The sequence below is a fragment of the Aptenodytes patagonicus genome, chromosome 2, assembly GCF_965638725.1.
Source record: "Aptenodytes patagonicus chromosome 2, bAptPat1.pri.cur, whole genome shotgun sequence".
Lineage (NCBI taxonomy): Eukaryota > Metazoa > Chordata > Aves > Sphenisciformes > Spheniscidae > Aptenodytes > Aptenodytes patagonicus.
In genome coordinates this window covers 80,201,055-80,219,950 of record NC_134950.1, presented here as the reverse complement: position 1 = coordinate 80,219,950, position 18,896 = coordinate 80,201,055, and the positions used below count along the sequence as shown (strand labels likewise).

General features: G+C 38.6%; 1 protein-coding gene across 3 annotated transcripts in view; it reads right to left on the bottom strand.

Moving 5' to 3' along the window:
• ADCY2 (adenylate cyclase 2) overlaps positions 1-18,896 on the bottom strand; it is a 237,429-nt gene that overhangs the window by 10,468 nt on the left and 208,065 nt on the right. For all 3 annotated transcript variants that reach the window (XM_076330310.1, XM_076330311.1, XM_076330312.1), the window contains 3 exons: positions 14,268-14,452; positions 12,647-12,731; positions 6,470-6,628 (listed from right to left, as the gene is read on the bottom strand). In XM_076330310.1, coding sequence (XP_076186425.1) covers positions 6,470-6,628; positions 12,647-12,731; positions 14,268-14,452 — 429 coding nt within the window. The remainder of the gene's footprint in view (positions 1-6,469; positions 6,629-12,646; positions 12,732-14,267; positions 14,453-18,896) is intronic.

Below are 18,896 nucleotides of genomic sequence, written 5' to 3'. Positions count from 1 at the left end.
AGATGGTGGTTGGGTATTTTTTGCATTTAGTTGCATTTATTAACTTTAAACGGTGTATAAACCTGTTTGTTAAAGGGACTCAACATATACAGCTGAAAATATTTTAGTGATTTAAAGTTACCTTTTTTTCCTCCTGAACATTAAATTAGTGAACATTTTATGTTCATGGAATTATTAGATAGGGCCCATTTCTGAGGCTTCTCACGTAGAGAATTTGGTCTGGCTTGCACGGCTGAAACTGTATTTTGCAAAATAATCTCTAATTTATTACTAGCTGTTTGTATTCTTGTAATAACTAGAAAACTGAACCAAAATCACAAACCCAATGCACTACAAATGCATAATGCAACACAATCCTGATAGTTCCTAACCTAAAATGACAAGATGCCTAATAGGACAAAATAATTATCATTTCTTTTCCATAACAAGGAGCTGAGGCAAAGGGAAAAAAGTCACCTGAACTAAAATTTATTTATGTCAGATTCTTCACTGCCTTCTGTGACCACTGAAATGAGAGCACCTCTGCTCCACAGGAAGTTTCTGGTGCTAAAAATGACCACCCCCCCACCCTTCAGTTTCCTCTCCACTGCCCTTAAACATTAGAATATGTCTTCTTTTAGGATAAATTCACATCCTGAAAAAAAGGAAGGAAAGAATATTTATTAAACTAATGCTTTAAAAAAAAAAATCTATACACAAAGGTAACCACAGCAATAAAAGATGCTGTAAGCTACTATAAAGTGAAATTCTGTTCAAGTTATTGTTTGAGTAAAACAAGGGTTTCAATACTCATGTGAATAAGGTGAATAGGATTTGTTCTGTGATTTCAAGAAGGAGCAGATATTATTCCCTTTTTACTTATCGAAGCTTTTTTTTTTGCAATTTCACTGGCAGTACGTTTCTTTTTGAAAGAATGTGGCGTGTCTCTACACAGATGTGTACAGACATAGCGAATCTCTATTGGTGATGTATAACTGAAAAATAGCAGAACTACGGGAAAACTGTTGACCGCCTCGTCCCAGAACAAGTCTGAGGGAAGTTTCTGGGCAAACATGAAAATAATGGCGGACAGGGAGGAACACGGGCAGCTGGAGGAGGTAGATAATTTATTACTAGATTTTTCTGCCCCTTTATTTTCTAAGGATTCCATAACCAGAGCATCACTGAAGCTCCACCACGCCTCTGTGCAGTGGGGATGGAACAAATCGTTGCAATTCAGCATTATTATTTATATTCATAAAGCTGAGCCGGTTGAAATCACCCATCTGTACCTGACATCCGGCTTACAGCCATAGATACAAAATCAGTATCACTTTAAAGTGACCTGATTGTGCAAATGAAAAGCAACTAAACAAAACATCCAAGCAATGAGTTCACTGTCAGATCGCTACTAAACTTCAAAGGAGTTCTGGATCTCCACTATCCTCTTGCCAAGAGAGTTTTTCATGAAGAACCAATATTGTGATAATATTCTTCTGCCATCTATTTTATCCATCTCCATAAACACCTGGTTAATAAATTTAATCCATATAATAAAGTAACCAAACAGTGGGGAGAGGGAACCCCTCCGGCTGGATGACATCAACTGAATTTAGGCAAGTTAAGCACCTGACTGAAGTATCTGAGAGCACAGTCATCCTGTGTGTCCTATATTGTCAGTACAGCAGACGTGCCTATCTGGAAGGTCATTTTAATGCCAGATGGGCACAATCACCTCAGTGTTTCCCTCTCTCAGTCGGTTATGGAAAAAGGCTAAAGAGGTAATTTTTCCTAGTGTAGGGACTCAAGAGGAGTGCCTGAAACTATACAGGATGACTCTGACTCTAAGAAATTCAGAAACAGGCCCCAAATGACCTCTTTGCTCCAGTCTCTCACACTTAAAACCAGGTCCGCTCTGTAGTACTGCAGTGACATACACTGGCGGCTGCCTTGAGTATGCATGCACCTAGACTGGGTGCAGATATACTCAAATTAGCTTGAAATTACTTAAGTGGAGCAGTAGAAAAAGATTAATAGGCTCACTCCTCGGATGTTTAGCTTTTGCAGTCTGCATTTTGCTTCACATCTACCTACTTCAAATTTACCTCAGGCATGTCTACACTGAAGCTACAGAAACATTTGCATATAAATATACTAAAAAGTTAAGAACTGATGTGCTGAGTGCTTTTCATAGGCAAGTTAGCAGAATAGGTACAGACATTACATTCTGTGGTTAACTCAGTTTTCCTTCTATTTCCTCAAGTCACCTTCCCTGTAACTTGATTTCAATTTTGGGTGAAGGAATTCAGGCCACACAGATGGTGCTGGTTATTAAAAGAGGACTGCATCAAAAATATAGGGCCTTGGTAATACAGAAGGGGAAATTCACAGTGTTATATAAAAGACTGGAGGAAGATACAAGAGTATTTATAGCAGAATGTAGATCATTAATACTCAAAACATGGATTATTACACATACTTTTGAAACTTGACCTGACAAAATAAACAAGTTGTATACATCTGTGATCAAATATATTTTTTTTTAAGAAAAATTTTGTTCATATTCCTACCAGCTTGAAAAATCCGGTAAGTTAAATCCAGCCAAAATAATAGTACAGTTAAAATTTATATTAATACACAACTCTCTTGTCCTAGGGATTCTGTTAATTAGTAACAAAAAAGTTGTTTTAATTTACCAGATAAACATTAGATAGCAGCTGGTTTATTTGCTTTATTGAATCCTGCTGATTTTGCATCCTGAGAATGTAAAACGTGCCAGAATTACACTACTGATGAGATACTGGTTGTAAAGTTTGTGAAACAGACAAAACCTAGGCACAGAGGTGATACTGGGACAGTGCCATATCTGAGATAGTACATGGAAACTAACGCCATGTAAAGGTTCATTTGAGAATATAACTTCAAGTCATAAGAACACAGGTCTGTTAGGAGCTGCAACTGAACCCTCACTGGAAAAGGAGACCAACTATGCAGTGCTGCGGGCATATGATATTACTGAATAACATGAAGCAGAGATGGTAGAAGATGGATTCATTTTACCACCTCATAATACAGGAACCAGAAGATAAATAGAACATTTAAAAATAGAATAAGGAAAAAAATTTACATAAGAGATATATAAAGGTATACATCATTGCTATTCAACAACATTAAGGACAAGAGCTTAGAGGGTTAAGAACCTAAATGCTTATGTGAATACTAGAAAAATGCATAACTAGGAAGTGTATAAAAAGCATCTGCAGAAGCAAAACATGCCCTTACATTTACAGGTAAAAGCAGAAGGGTGAATAGCACATTAATCTTCAGCTGTTCCCCGAACTTTTACTGAAGTGTCTAACACTGGATACTGCCTGGGTGCTGCAGTTGACTGGACTGCTGATGGGTGGCAACTCCTGTCTTACTACAACTGCCAGTGGGGAAAAATCAATCTTACAGACATTAAACGTGGAGCCCTAATTAGCTATTCGGAAGTGCCTTTGCTATCTTCCCTGAAAGCAGAAGTGTTGCCCAGAATAAATCATGGCAACTTGCACAATGCACAGTCATCAGGAAGAGAAATATGACTGAGCACAAGCAGGAGCAGAGATTCAACTAAAAGTGCTGTTGGGACAAAGGAAGATCAGTGTCGTTTATGCTGTTGGCTGTCCACCCAGTACGGGGACAACCTGTAAGAAAGGGCTGCATGCCTGACTGCTACAGTTACAGACACAAATCTTTTTCTATAACCAGAGTTATCGCTCCTTCCTCTCCTCCACCTCAAAAATAAATGAACACATTGCATGTGAACACTTGTCATATGCTGAAGCTCAGCAACGGTGTCCCATTTCTCTTCCTTCCCCTCTAATACTGGAGCAATATCCATCCCCACTAATGCTCTATAGCATAGTACCAGCATGGGAACAGCAAATGGCACTGTTTATAACCAGATGAGTAGTAATTGTGGCTGTCGCAATAAATGTCAGAGAATTTTAAGGAGGCACTCCCAGCTAGTTTATTTTGATCATTCATAACAATAAAGCCTGTAGCAATTGGGTGCCTTAATTTTCCTATCAGTACTTCTTTTGAAACAGTACTCTCCAAAATGTTTAATCAGAAAATTAAATGCAATACCATTCCAGGAAGGAATGGCTTTGCTTGTTTCAACAAAAATAAAAAAAATCATGCTGTCTTCTGCAGTCAACCCTTTATTTTTTCTTTTCCTTTTTTTTTTTCCCTTTGATAACATCCGAATTTCTGCTGGTTGGCTCTCCTTACTGTCCCCTCTTCTTCTCCAGTGCCTGGAGACCTTCTCAGGATGGAGGAGGCAAACTGGTCCCATGCTACCTCTTGGAAGGGTATGGTGGTCAGCTTCTCTGGGGTAGAATTTCTGCTCTAAGGAGGGTGCTGGCTCCATCCTGCAGCTAATGAAACGGGATTCCTCTTGCTCAGTAATGTGCTTGCCAGTTAGCTTGCAGCACAAAAGCTCCTGAGCACTTTTTACTAATAGAGGATCTGGATGCTAACAGCATAAAGGAAAAGGCTGCACAAGCCAGGTGCAGATATATTTAATCCTGGCCCCATTTCCTGCTTTTCATTTTATATTTATTCCTATCTTTCTCTCTCTCAACTGGAAAGTACCGTTTGGTACCCAGCATGCAGACTATAAGCGGAAACCCAGTTCCAGAGGTTCTGGTAAAGCAAACAAACCTTTATTACAGTTTGCTCTGAAGTAACTTTGCTTTTACCATATTAGCATTACTCAGTGTGTATCCTGTTATGAAAAGACCTTTGTTGGTCATCTAAAAGTACAGTCCCACTACTCCCAGGTAGCATTCATCCACCTATTTTTTCCCCTTTCATTCCTGCTGCCTGTTCTTCAGCAGCATACTTTGTCTTCCCTTTTCTCCATACAGCTGCATGCATAAAATTTTAAGAGAAGTAGTATTCTGAAACAGACTATTCATCATTATATTAATTTTCATCTCAAAATCTGCTTTAAACAGAAAAGAATATACATAAAACCATATTAACATGAATGTTTGCAACTAAGGAAAATGTAGGCAAATTTCAATCCAGTATCTGTTTACCTAAATATCCACACAAAACAAAGGCTTGATCTGTCCTAACATATTCTTAGGTGTATACACATACAGAATGTCCTTTAAGGCTCAACACATCCTTACTGACATTGAAACAAATCTGAAGACATGACAGATGCTTATATTCCTGAACATTTCCAGGGATTTGAAAGGTTCTTCCCTCTTTGAAAACCATGTTTAAAAGATAAACAAAACAAGAAACAACTCGATTTTTTTTTTTTAAGGAATGCCACTAAAATTATGCCAATCATTTTTACTTCAGCTGACACACTGGATTGGAGAGCTCAGCGCATTACAATTTCTGATCTTCACTAAATTTACTAAAGCTCATTCCAACCTAAGAATCTTGAGGGATGACAATATAAATCCAGTTGCGAATACAAAGGTGAGCAGATGGCGTTGCTCTGCTGGGGAGCTGAGATGGAATAGCACATAAATGAGAAAGCAACCTCCTGATGGTTTGCTGTGTTTAATGCCTGAACTGAGAACTGGAGCTGAGCCAACCTGGCTTCCAGCCAAGGTCTTCACTGGATTCAAAAGAACCCCACAGCAGTTTTCATTCGACATTAGCTACCAAATGAATATTTGCAGGTAGTACTAAAGTAGTGATATAAAGTACTGATTAGTACTGCTTAATGCAAACCACAGTGAAAGGGAAGATGTCCTTTTTGACTCAGGAGATCAAAAATGAATCCCTAAAACTGCCCTCTCCCCTCTTTTGTCAGTTTTGGAACAATTGTTTGGTATGCACAAGTAATTCAAATTATTGCACTTAAGATCTCTAGAACTGCTACTCTCTCTAAAAGCTTTTATTTTTTCATCCTTTTTTGCTTTATTAAAACTGTAAAGCAATATTAGGAGCAGATCTAATTTCCACCAAAGTCAATAGGGGGTCTTTTGGTTGACTTTTCTGGTGCTTGGATTAGGTCCATTAGCAGCGAGTAAACAGGTAATTCAGTGTTCGGAACTTCTTTCCAGAATTAACATAGCCACTGTTTCAGGGAAAAGGTTAATTTTCACCTCAGTAAGCAAGGTCTCCAGAAGAAAATTCAGAACCTGGATGCAGCTCCACTCTGATCACAAAGAAAAAAGTATCTGAATGCATATGATTTAAATTTAAATCCATGTTGATTCAACCATCCCCTTCTTCCTCCTCACTCCTTTGAAAGGCAAAGTGCATTGCCACTTAAGATAATTTCACATTTTTTACTTCAAGGTACTGAGGTGCATTCAGTGCTGTAAAGCAAGCCTTTCAGGTAGGTAAGGGGGAATGAAAGTGACTGTAAATCTATAATCTCACTGTATGGACCTACTGTTCAAATCAGCATTAAGTGGTATTTCCAGGGTACGCTGCTTTCTTACAGAGCGGAGGATATACAGAGATGGCTGACCTCATTCTTCAGGTTTCTTGCCAAGAAGTGTTCAGCTACGTGGGCTGGAAGCACATTCTCCAGAAGCACGCGATTTAGGTTCTCCATGGTTTCAATCTCTTCCCGCTCTTTTTTGAACTTGTTCTTCCACAGGAAGTCTAACCTACAGTAATATTCATTCTGTTACAAGAGGACACAGAGGTAAAGAAACAATAGGCATCTTGTCCTGCTGGAGTACAGGTTTAAGAGACAAAATAAGCACAGTACACCACCCCTACAAGGCTATTATTTGGCCACTCAAGTACAATTCCAGATCCCACAGAAATCAAACCCCAAGCACGCACTATGTGACATACATTTAATCAAACTTATAACCGCTCCCCCAACAAAAAGGCCCATAAAAAGGCCCAGGAAAAAAACAGAGTTGCAAGGTGCCTTAAACAATGGAAGATTTATTTATTTACTCTCAGGCTTTAGTAGAAATTAATTCCAGAAATCTTAACACTGTTATGGAAACAATTTACAGTTTTGCAACTTAATATGATGTCTTATTTACCTGAAGTGTAGAATTTCACTTACAATAATAGGCATTTCAGGAAGACCCTAACTTTTACCAACTTGAACTTATGTCATGCAATCAGCCTGGTAAAAAGTGGGCAGTACAAGAAAAAATAGCCTATTGATATAATATGCCTTCAGTTTACCAAATCATTATCAGATTATCAAAGATGGCCCAGTCAATTGGGCCAACCCAGTTTTGGTTTTGTTGGGGTTTTGGGTTTTTTTGTTTGTTTGTTTGTTTGTTTTGTTTGTTTGTTTGTTTTACACTGCTTTCTATAATACTTTATCCTTCTTTTCTTTTTGTCCCAGAGTTTTCATAATTGTTTTTTAACATCGCCAACAATAACAATAACTGGAACTGTATGGAAATTTATAACATTCTTGGAATATCAGTAGTTTTGGAGATCCAATTTCATTAAAAAGATGTTGAAAAATGAATAAAAATGCATTTTTGTGGAGCGCTCTCTACTTCTTTTCAATATTGTCAATGTTTTGTCATAAATTCTATGGCATTATTTCTACGGTAAAGCCTCCACTGGCCTATCTCATTTGAGCTGATATAAATCAAGAGCTATTTCAATGTAGTCCAATGGTTTAATGCTATCATGCAGCCTCAATGAAGACTATGTTATTAACCAGGAGAACATGATTATGATGACCATCTTATTATAGAAAAACCTAAAAATGCTAGCTAGTATTATTAGCAGTCAGTAAGCATTCACATCAAAATGAGAGTAGTCCTTCTGATTGGACAGTGGCTGTCACACCTCAAAATGATTCATAGATATTTTGTTGAGGTCACAGCCAAAGCTAGAGTAGAAAGTTGAAATGAGATGGTATTAAAATGATCTGGCAAGCTTTTAAATATGTATATTATATATTTAAACATCTAAGTTCCCCACGTAGATGATACATTCAAATGCCACCAACTGTATTCATGCAGAAAAAATCCAATAAAAACCTGGGATGCCAAAATTATTTGCATAAATTGACAAAAGTAAACTGGATTCCTGGCATAAAACTGAAATTAGGTATCCATACATTGTATCAACTTTGTATTGAAAAGAAAAGGTGCTAGATAAGCTGGTCTTCAAAAAGATATGTTTCTTCTTTAAGAGCTAATATTAAACAGATAATAAAGCAGTAAATAAATTATTTATTGAATGAAATTTAGGCTGCCACAAAAAATGGCAGAGAACTCAGAAATCAGAAAAAATAAAGCAGAATGTATTCTACAATTTGCTTTGAAATTAAAAAAGTCAACGTATCATATTTCAAAATGCCTATTCTTACTTTCAAAAACAAAAAAGCACTACCTTATTAAGACTTACTTTAAATCATGGGGTTTTTTTGTTTGTATGATCGAGCCAATTTAGCATACATGTCATTAAAGATCCTGTTCAATCTTTGTACCCTTGCAGGCATATGAAAACCAAGACTGTTTCCTACTTTACATGTTATCTCCAGAACCTTTTCAACATATTAGAATGAAAATATCTCAGAATGGCCCTTATACATCTGCAGGCACAATATCCTTGAGATACAAAATTTTCCTTCTTCACCTTATGCTGCTTTACTTGACAGCACTTCCCAGCAGGTGAGCATAGTGGAATGCCCAGGGAGGCATGAAGGACACTGCGTTCCTCCGGGCACCACAGAGCAATTGGCTTTCTCCAGGACAAAAGACTACCATGCATCTGTACAAGGCAATGCAACACAACCCAAGAGGTTCAAATCAGTGGTAAGTTCTTGGGCAAAAGCATTTAAGTGCAACAAGAACTGATTCATGTCTCATTGATTGCACAGAGATGGGTTTATCTATATTTTTAAGTTCTAGTGGGACACTCATCTGGGTCTATTTTCAAAATTTGCTTGAGTGAGGCAATGAACTAATTCTCCTCACTGAAAGAATGTCATGTAGAAAGTCAAGATAAGCAGCTCAAGAGTAGCTGCCTATGCCGTAGGTGTCTACAATCAGGGGAGATGAATGCTATGGCATTCAGCAAAGGGGCAGCAAAAGCAGCACTAAAGCAGGTAAGATCACTAGAAATTAAACCTGGGTTTTCATTCAGGTGAGGGAGCTCAGGAGATTCCACCTCACAGCCATTACTTGCAGACTGCAAGTCTGAGAAACTGTCTCAACATAAAGCATCAGCAGAAGATGTCTGAGAACACATTAATAAGCTGATCAACAAGAAGTCATCAGCTCTGAAGTAATCAAAAATAAAAGCTGCTGGTCTGAAACTTGTGGTGGATAGCCTGATCATTCAAAACAGCCACAGTGGCAGAGAACTGACAAATGGTAAGGATATACTGCAAATCTTTGGAAAAGAACGTGGTAACCCTGGGAACAACAGAGCAAGGTACTTTGGAAAAAAAATCTATGCTAAGGAAAAGAGCTATTTAGACCTATTAGCTAAAGCTGATACAATGGGGAAGAGTTGACACCTCTTCTGTAAACATGCCTCCATCTGTTACAAAGAAGTCAATGGGCATGTGAATAGGAGTGAAGTTTGAAATAAGTTTTCATTAAATTCTTTCAGAAGAGGCTTTTGAAAAGACTACATTATCTAAGAAGAGAAGGATCCTCTCACAGAATAAAAGCTCGCTAAAAAACAGAACAGAGACTACAAATAAACAGTTTTTACTGCTAAGGGAAGTTGCCATAAACATCTGGGCAGTAAAACAGTGTAAGGGGTTCAGTGTTGATAAACGCAATATAATCAATCATGGGAAAAAAAAATATTCACCTAGCCTACAGAGTAACGGGTTATGTGTAATTTTAGGTACTGATGAGAAAGGAATTCACAGGCTATGTCAATACTGGTAATTCAAACTGGGCCATAAGAGAGATTTAATGCTCAATAGTGTTTAAATGTGAGCACGCTCCTTACACAGTCTAGTCCATACCAATCTGCATTCTCCTGGGCAATGCCTGGGCAGGGTGCAAGAGTCGCCATTCTCAACGTATCGTCTGCCTGCTGCTAGCCTATTTTCAAATAACTCTAACGGCCTGCATGAGGAATGAAATGCATCCCTTGATCTCAGTGCCAGGGAATGGTTGTAGCCTACACTGGCATGACTGTCAAAAAAAAGCAGCTCTACTTTCTCCACCTCACTTCTGGCTGCTCACTCCCATCCTGTGCTCATTCTTTTGGCACAAGCATTGCTGCAGCTACAACATAAAACCATCAGGAAATAGATCTGGCTGAAAACCAAACTTTTTCCAAGGTTAATTTTTAAGCCAGATTATTTCCCTATTTTGGGCCACTACACAGCTCCACAAGCAGCTGTGCCAGTACAAATGAGGAGATACAAGGATAAGAACAAGTAGCTGAGGGAAGGCCTACTTCTTTCAGTAGGGATGCTGGTTGTGCAGCTAAAAGTATTAGTCGAACCTGAGAACTGAGTTGGCTCATATAACATGTAATGATATACTAGCTCTCCCTCTCTTCATCCCCGTTCAACCAGAGACACACATTCCTCATCCTGCTTTTGCATCAGGACAGGCATCTCTCTGACCAGTGGTGAGCAGGTTCACAGAGCTAGGCTTGTAGGAAAGCATTCACTTTTTGGTTAGATGAACTTTCCGGTTACTCACTCTGAGGACAGAGAGGCACCAATGCCAGCTAAAGGGAAATGGAAAGACCACCCTTTTCATCAGTGGCTATTCTTTAGCATTGTTAAAATAATCAGGTATTAAGAGAAGAGAAAACACGTTATTATCTGCAAAGAAAAATGCAATAGCAAACAGAGAAATTACTTGTCTGTTACCCTCTGTGGAAGAAGGGCAAGGAAGAATTTTAATTTGCCTACACTCCCAAGATGGCTCGACAGCATTCTGCAAGTGCCACTCAATGAAAGAGCAAGCAGATAGTTTAAAAACAAACAAGAAGATGGACATTTTCACACGACTTTTTATCAAATTGTGAAATTCATTATCAGACAACATTGGGAAGACCAGGAAGATTAAATGGGTTAGAACGGGATCAGACAGTGTAACAGCAAGCAGAGCAACCAATAGCTATTAAACGTTGCCACAGAAATGCTGACTGGCAGAAGGTGGGAAGCATATGTCCCTGGAAGGGTCGCTCTATGCAGGTTCACTTCCTCCCCTATTCTTTTCCCAAGCATTTGCTACCAGTCAGTATCACTAACAGTAACCTAAAATAGCAGGTCTTATGCCAGGTATGTATTAAAATTAGTTCATAACATTTTCTAGTTATCATTTAGACTTTGCTTGAGGTTTGAAACACAGAGCGTTTTTTTCCTCCTCCTTCTTTAAGGGAGAATAAATTAGCAGAAAAATCAAAGGCAACAGACTGAAGAGCCACAAACAAGTGGTATCATGACAAGGATCCTGGACCTACAGCTCTGAAAACAAAGACTTTTTCTATTACAGGATCATTTCTCAGTGTGACAGGGAAAAACAAACACACAGACACTGTTGTTGCATGCAAAACAAACTTTCTGGTTGATGTGACTGAACCCACAAAGCAATACTCTCCTTGCCCAGTGAAGATGACGATCCTTCTCTCCTTTTTTCTTGGTGTTGCACCCGCTGCCTTCATCTGACACCTTGGTTGACAGGGACTAAAGGTTCTCAACTGGTGTGTCAAAGTATTTATCCCTCTTTCCGAGGGGAAGTAGCTGTGCTCCAGCCCCACTCTCTGCTATCATCATCATCAAATGAGCAAACTCTAATACAGTGCAGGCAGCAAGGCAGATGAATGTTATTTCTAACTCGGGAAGGATGTTCCCCACTACAGCAAATACTGGAGAAGCTCCCAGACAAGAATTTTTTGTCTAGTAACCTGCAGGGCCTGCTTGGCAATTTAAATGACAGTCATTATGTTTTGGGGAATTGTAATGTAAATAGGTGATTTAAAGACAGTATGGGATAAGATCCTTCCCAAGGCTGCAGGCTATGGGGGTACAGGCTGTTCATGAGATCTCACATGGATTGCCTCTTCCATCTCAGAGCCCTGCCTGGTGCACTCCATCATTCCTGGCACAATGGGCTGGAATTGCAGCTTTTAGCCACGTATCATGGGCAGACCCGAGGATTTAGAGAGAGAACTGCCCTTGCACCTGCCCTCAACTTCATACCGGGTAAGACCACTGACATCACGTTTGTACTGAAAAAGCACAACTGGGTAATGAAAAGAGTAGTTTCCTGTTGGGTCATAGTTTTAGTGGAACTGTGGCCTCAGCATGTGGTACACGTCTGTGTGCATGCTACATTGTTTCTGTGTCTGCATCAAATGGTAATAACTGTGAAGAAAATAGCTTGTAATTAAGCAACTAGGGAGACAGCAGATGGATGCAGACAGATGGGAGCACACTAGGAAGCTATGAGACAATATTGGTCAGCATGACAAGCAATAGTCTCAGCACACTATCAGCATAATGTCTACAGTGTAAATGACAGTTATTGGTGAGTTTTAAGGGCATATCGGAAGGTAATAAAGAAAACAGCTTTTTAGATGCTTCTGACACTCCTTTGCAAGGGTGTGGGGCAGAACGGAATAAAGGTGTTTGTCAGAAAATCTAAAAAATGTTTGAGAAGGTGAGAGGCTGCATGTGGAGGCTGGCATTGTGTCCACTGATGCAGAGGAAGAGAAGTGTGCATCTTACCTGTCTACCCAAAACCAGTAATGTGACGAAGAATATAAACAAAGAAACTGAGCCCATTGTCTTCAGGTCTTTCAGTATTCCTGGCCTATAAAATAAAAACATACGTAAAGCAAGCTGCTCAAAAGTTAAAACAAAATTACTTTAGCACAAGAATAAGACCACAATTTATACTACTTTCTGGTACGTAAACTAAGACCATTTAAATATGACATGCTTTATTATTTGATAAGATATTATTATTTTCATTACGTAGCTTTAATTACTTCTACTACATTCTGTGCAAATGCGCCTACATTTTGAAGTCCAATCATAAGATGAGGATTTAGTAAAAATAATATCCTTGTTTGCTTACAAATGGAGAGCATTTGGTGCTTATTCTATACAGGCAGATTAAAAAGAGGGTTTTTTTATGTACACTACTTCCATAATGGAGAGCTTGACCGTATCCAATGAATGTGAAGAAACAGAAACCAAAGTACCTAACATCCCAAAGATGTCTTTTCACCTCAGAATTACAGGAGGCACAAACTAGATCTTGTACAAAGTTTATTAAAAACTCTGCTTTGGGAAAAGACACTAGAGGTAATGGGAACCAGTCTGCACTAGCACTCTCCTACTGATGCCACTGAAAGAAGAACCTTGGTGAGAGATTTAGGAAGGAAAATACCAACAGACAATCAGCTTGACTGGCAAAATCAAGGCTGCCAGAAGCACATGCTAAATCTAACCTGTCATATGGTTCTTCATCCCATCACAGAGATGTCCTTTCCACTAATGCAATGGAAACATAAAGACCTGAGCTTGTTTATTTAATCTTTAGATTTAAGAGCAAAGAAAACATACACTTTTTCTTTAATTCAGATCCTTTTCCGTGGTTTTCTCTGTGTCCTAAAGATCTCGAGCAGTTTACAGCACAGGAAAAAGGATACTGAAACTCTACTCTGAATATTCAGTTTTTCTGTTGTGGCATATGCACTGCACACTCAAAGAGAATCGCGTCTTCTACCTCATTTTCAAAACAAAATTACATGTGTCCAAAAATTATTTTACACAGCAATACTTAGAATTAGAGTCATAATTTTGGTCTTATATATTATCACCTATAACAAAGATTTCAGCAGTCTCACTGAAAATTTAACATACAAATTTGCAAGTACAGCAAACATAATTCAAACTGCTGGTCTACTAATTTTTTCAATAGCTAAGACTGCATTTGTGAAGTTTTAAGACAATGTACTAGTTCTGAGGCAGTTGATTTTCTTTGGCTTGCAGCACATATGCTTTAACAGCCTTAATTATGTTCAGCTTTAACAGCCCTTAACAACCTTAATGATGACTTCTTCCTAAAGTCCTTTATTACAAAAATCCAAATTAAACCATACTCTATTTCCTATAGTATGTGATTTGAACACCTTGCACAGACTTGTTTATTTTATTCTAATGCTCTGAGGTGTGACATTAAATCATATATTAACTGCAGCATGACAATGATTTTAACTTGTGACTTGTAGATTGTATAGCCAAACACATAGGAAAAAAAAATCTGTTCCATGACATAAGAACTGCCATAGGTAGTATTTAATTTCTATTCATTTCAGAAGGACTGAAGTTATCCACCTACCTTCTAAGAGGTGCCATTGCATACATAAATTTGCTGTAGTCATCCAGCATGGGCCCATGAGTGTGCAGAAGGATAACATTGTAGCCCACCAATGCAATCAACATTATCACCATTTTCAACTCATAATTTATCCTCAGGAAAACAGAACAGGAAATGAGCCCTAATATGCAGCTGTATATAAAATACTGGCGAAGAAAAATCAAATGGAAAATATTTAGAATTTGGCTCTTGAGTAGGAAATCATACATAATAAAATGCTCAGGCGAGTTTAAAAAACAAACTGACTGACCACTTAAGCATGGAATCTATCACAGCCTGGGACATTATGGTTTACAGTCAGTCAATAACAACCAGACATTGGTATTTCATAAAATAGACCCTTTTTCTTACCAGGCTCCAATTCACCCAAAACTCAGTAGAATCCAGATTATACTCCTAATTTATGCTCCCTAATTTTCACCCTTTGTCACTTTTGATTTACTTATCTGCAGTAGCAAGGAGTGCCTATTTGTGGGACACCACTGCTGGTGTTGAAGTCTAATGCAAGAGCCTACTGCCAGCGGACTGACAAAAGATTTATTCCTGTGCCACTGTATGGTTTTCACTCATGCTTGAGTTCAATAACTACCCTGTACGTATTACTAGCATAAGGGTCAAGGTAAAATGTCTAAAGATCTGAAAACAACAATTTCATTGCCTATATTTGCAGTATTTATAAATTGATGCAATACACAGTTGTTATGAACCTCATAGATACACAATTTTACAAACTCTAGAAAGATATGAAGAACATAAAATTATCAACGTGGCTTATATATAATATAAATGTAAAAAAATCCTTGTCAGATCCTCTTGAGTTACGATGACATAAGAACACATTGAATTGTTAAAAAAGCCTTTTCTTTCCTCTGTCATTTATATCAACAAAAATATGTATGATTGAAGTTAAATTCCTGTAAAAATACTTTCTCTGGATACTTTGTGGAAATGGATTAGGGCATCAAAATCAATGCTAAAACAGGAATAATACACTCTCACTAGAATCATTATCTTAGTCCTTAACATACAGCATCTTTGCCAAAGACGCTTCCTGAAAATTATGGTCCTGCACCTTGTAAGAAAGTTATCTTTTCTGAAACTACAAAGCATTCTATTTCTAGATATGCTATTTTCAGACTACTGTTGACTTGTTGATGGCAGTACTTTTGACAGAACCTGACTCACTGCATACTAATTTTGGAGGATCACTAAGAATAATTTTCACAGCACCCATCAGACAGAATTGATCTGCCATCCGAATCTCTGCTGTTACTGTAATCTGCTTGCAGGTCTGCTTGAAATAAGAAATAGAAAGAACTGCTGTTCAGAATCACCAAAAATAAAACTTCTCTGATGGCTGCATTCCACAGGAGGTCACACTCTGAATTCAGTGTTACATAAAAGTAGCAGCATCCATTTTTTACTCTGTAAGGCATTCTACTCGTGAAATTAGTTTTCCAAAAAGAAACAAGCAAACAAAAGACAGCCTTGAATCCAAAACTGGATGCAGTTTGACAAAGACCAAGAAACTTCCAAGTGAAATAGACAGTCTCTGTTAGTGTTCCATAGGAATACATAAACTAGATTGAAAGTTTCAGCTAAGATTTCAAACAACGGTGGATGGATTAAAGAAGAGTGGCACAGCCACACATTTAAGAATGCAGACTCCGATATTGTGTATTGCAATGGAAGATTCCAGTAAGCAACAAGCAGATATGGAAATGAGTCAGTAGGCAACTCTGCTTGAACAACCACACCAGGTTATGAAGCTTTTTTTTGAAAATGCCACCTTAAATAAACCTTTTTCCAACTGTATCTTACATATATTCAAGGCTATTGTTTCTGAGTGCTCAACATTGCAAACGAATCTTTCAATTCCTGTCAAAGGAACTGAAATTTCACCCTCTTAATAACAGAATTTGCAAATTTTAGTAGATGCTTAAAGTATTGTAGCTTGAATCCTTCTCTAACCCTTTCAGCTTTTGAGACTAATGCATAAGGGCTTGGAAAAAAAAATCAGAGGAGGAACTGCAAGACAAAATGCTTCAAAAGATACACTGCAGAGGAATAAATGTATCTGGCATTCTAGCTAGCTTCTCAGAAGGATGCATGCAGCTACAAAGCAGGCAAGATACTGGAAAACAGTAACAGGAACAGTCAAAGTAGCCATACAGAAGATCAGGACTGGTGGAATTACTGTTATATGTATAGCATGAGAGCTCTGGTCTTTGTCAAAGCACAAAAATTGCAAGCTGTCAGACAAATGGCAGCCTGTCCCCTGGGCCAAGCCGTCTGCTCTTGGTTCATCAAATGAACATGAACTTTCCTACAGAAGAATTAACACCCAGCTGGGAAAAAAAATTTGTGTGCAGGTATACTGGGCTTGTTTCTTAGTGAAGAGCTGTTTCAGTCTTGCTCATCCTACACCTCTGTACAACCTACTGAAGAATAAAAAGGGCTCAGACTACACAGGCATTAAGGCTTTTTGCAAGGCAGAGAGTTGCAGTGATACCAATCCTCTGTAGTGACCCTGACCGAAAGATCATAGAATCATTTAGGTTGGAAAGGACCTTTAAGATCATTGAGTCCAACCGTTAACCTAGCACTGCCAAGTCCACTGCTAAACCATGTCCCTAAGCGCCGCATCTACAGGTCTTTTAAATACCTCCAGGGATGGGGACTCCACCACTTCCCTGGGCAGCCTCTTCCAATGCTTGACAACCCTTTCGGTGAAGAAATTTTTCCTCACGCCCAATCTAAACCTTCCCTGGTGCAACTTGAGGCCATTTCCTCTGGTCCTATCATCCATTACTTGGGAAAAGAGACCGACACCCACCTCGCTACAACCTCCTTTCAGGTAGTTGTAGAGAGCGATGAGGTCTCCCCTCAGCCTCCTTTTCTCCAGGCTAAACAACCCCAGTTCCCTCAGCCGCTCCTCATAAGACTTGTTCTCCAGACCCCTCACCAGCCTCGTTGCCCTTCTCTGGACATGCAACACTGAAGAGTTAGCAATCCACATAGCAGTGAGGCTGAGCAGGCGCAGGTCTGTGCTGTGCTCTGCGTATCCCTTGACTGTGGGATAACCTCAGCCAGCTCAGCCAACTTATTGCAACCAGAGAGCCTGCAGGCAGCTCCCACTTGGTGGCGGTGGTTATCCCGCCTGTGTGGCCTTGACTTTATCTAACAGTGCAGCAGCAAGTTCTCATGGACATCGTTTTTGTCTGACAGCAGAAATGATGAATAGAAATGTTTCCTTTTAAGAGAAGCCTGTAAGAGCTCAAAAGAGGAAAATACTGGGTAACCTCTCCACAGATGGGATCTGTACCACATGCCGTCCCTGACTGGAGGACCACCTGATGCTGCACGATTCGGAGTTCCCAGCATCTGAAGGGATGTAACTCACCTACCCTCTTTTTTCTTCCTGTGCTAGCTCCAATAAATGGTATTTTAACCATTTACAGAGCCTGACAAGCCTTTTAACCTTACAGAGCCTGAGTGCCTTTCTTACCGGGGTCACAGGCCCAGTGCCTTGCACCGGTGCACTACACCCTTAGCATCTTATCTCCAGCCCAGTGCATTTGGTCTCTTCTCTTAAAATTTAAGACCTACAGTTCTGTGGTTATAAAGATCTTTACTAAAGTAAAAAGGGATTCTACTCCAATATGTCTATGGGGAAAAACTTGAAAAGAAAGTCATTCTGGAATTCCCTAGTCAAATAAAGTGTATTCCAAAATTGCATCTTTTAGAAGTCAGTATTATGACTTTTATTTATTTAACATGTGGAGGTGGCAGCACTGATACCACACTGTATTTTAGCACAGGAAGAGAGACGCACAACTTGAAATCTCCCAGGCCTAACTTGTCTTACATGGAGACTACAGAAGCATCATAGCAAAACTAAACAATACCTAAAACACAAGAAAAGTCCCTAAAACTTACTGTGTAATCTTTCCTAAGTCTTTAAAGAGAGCAAGAAAGCAAGCAATACAACTCAGAAAAGTTATTTTGGGGGGGCGGAAGAGGGGGAGAATCAATTAGTTTGCTTCAAAATGAACTAAATTCTATTGGGGCTGAAATAATTCAAAAATCTCTTATTCACTCATTTTAGATGACATAGTCAACAGATATGTCAGGTCCACTATCATAAGTCACAGGAAGTTTATGTGCATGAATAAAGCTTAAAGCTAACACACAGATTCAAAAGATTGAATTCTTAAGTTAAGGAAACAAACATTTGTCATGTTAAGTATTCAGTATCTCATTCAGTAAAGAAAGAATAATTTTATTTCCAGATTTAAAAAAAAAAAAGCCCAAAACAAAGTAATAACTCAAAAGGAATTTGTAGCTTTTTCAAGCTAGAAGTTATACAGTGCCTAAGGATGAAAATGACATGCATTTGAGAGCTGTTTAATAAAAAAAAGTGAGGGAAAACGTGTTTAAAAACTTTAGCCAACCTAACCCTTTCATTTGTTATTATCAGAACTGACATTTTAGCATAATTTTTGTGCCAATATATCAAAGACAAGGTTTCTTTGATGAAATAATGCATTTTAATAGTTTAAAATCTATAAACCACTAATTGTTAGAAAT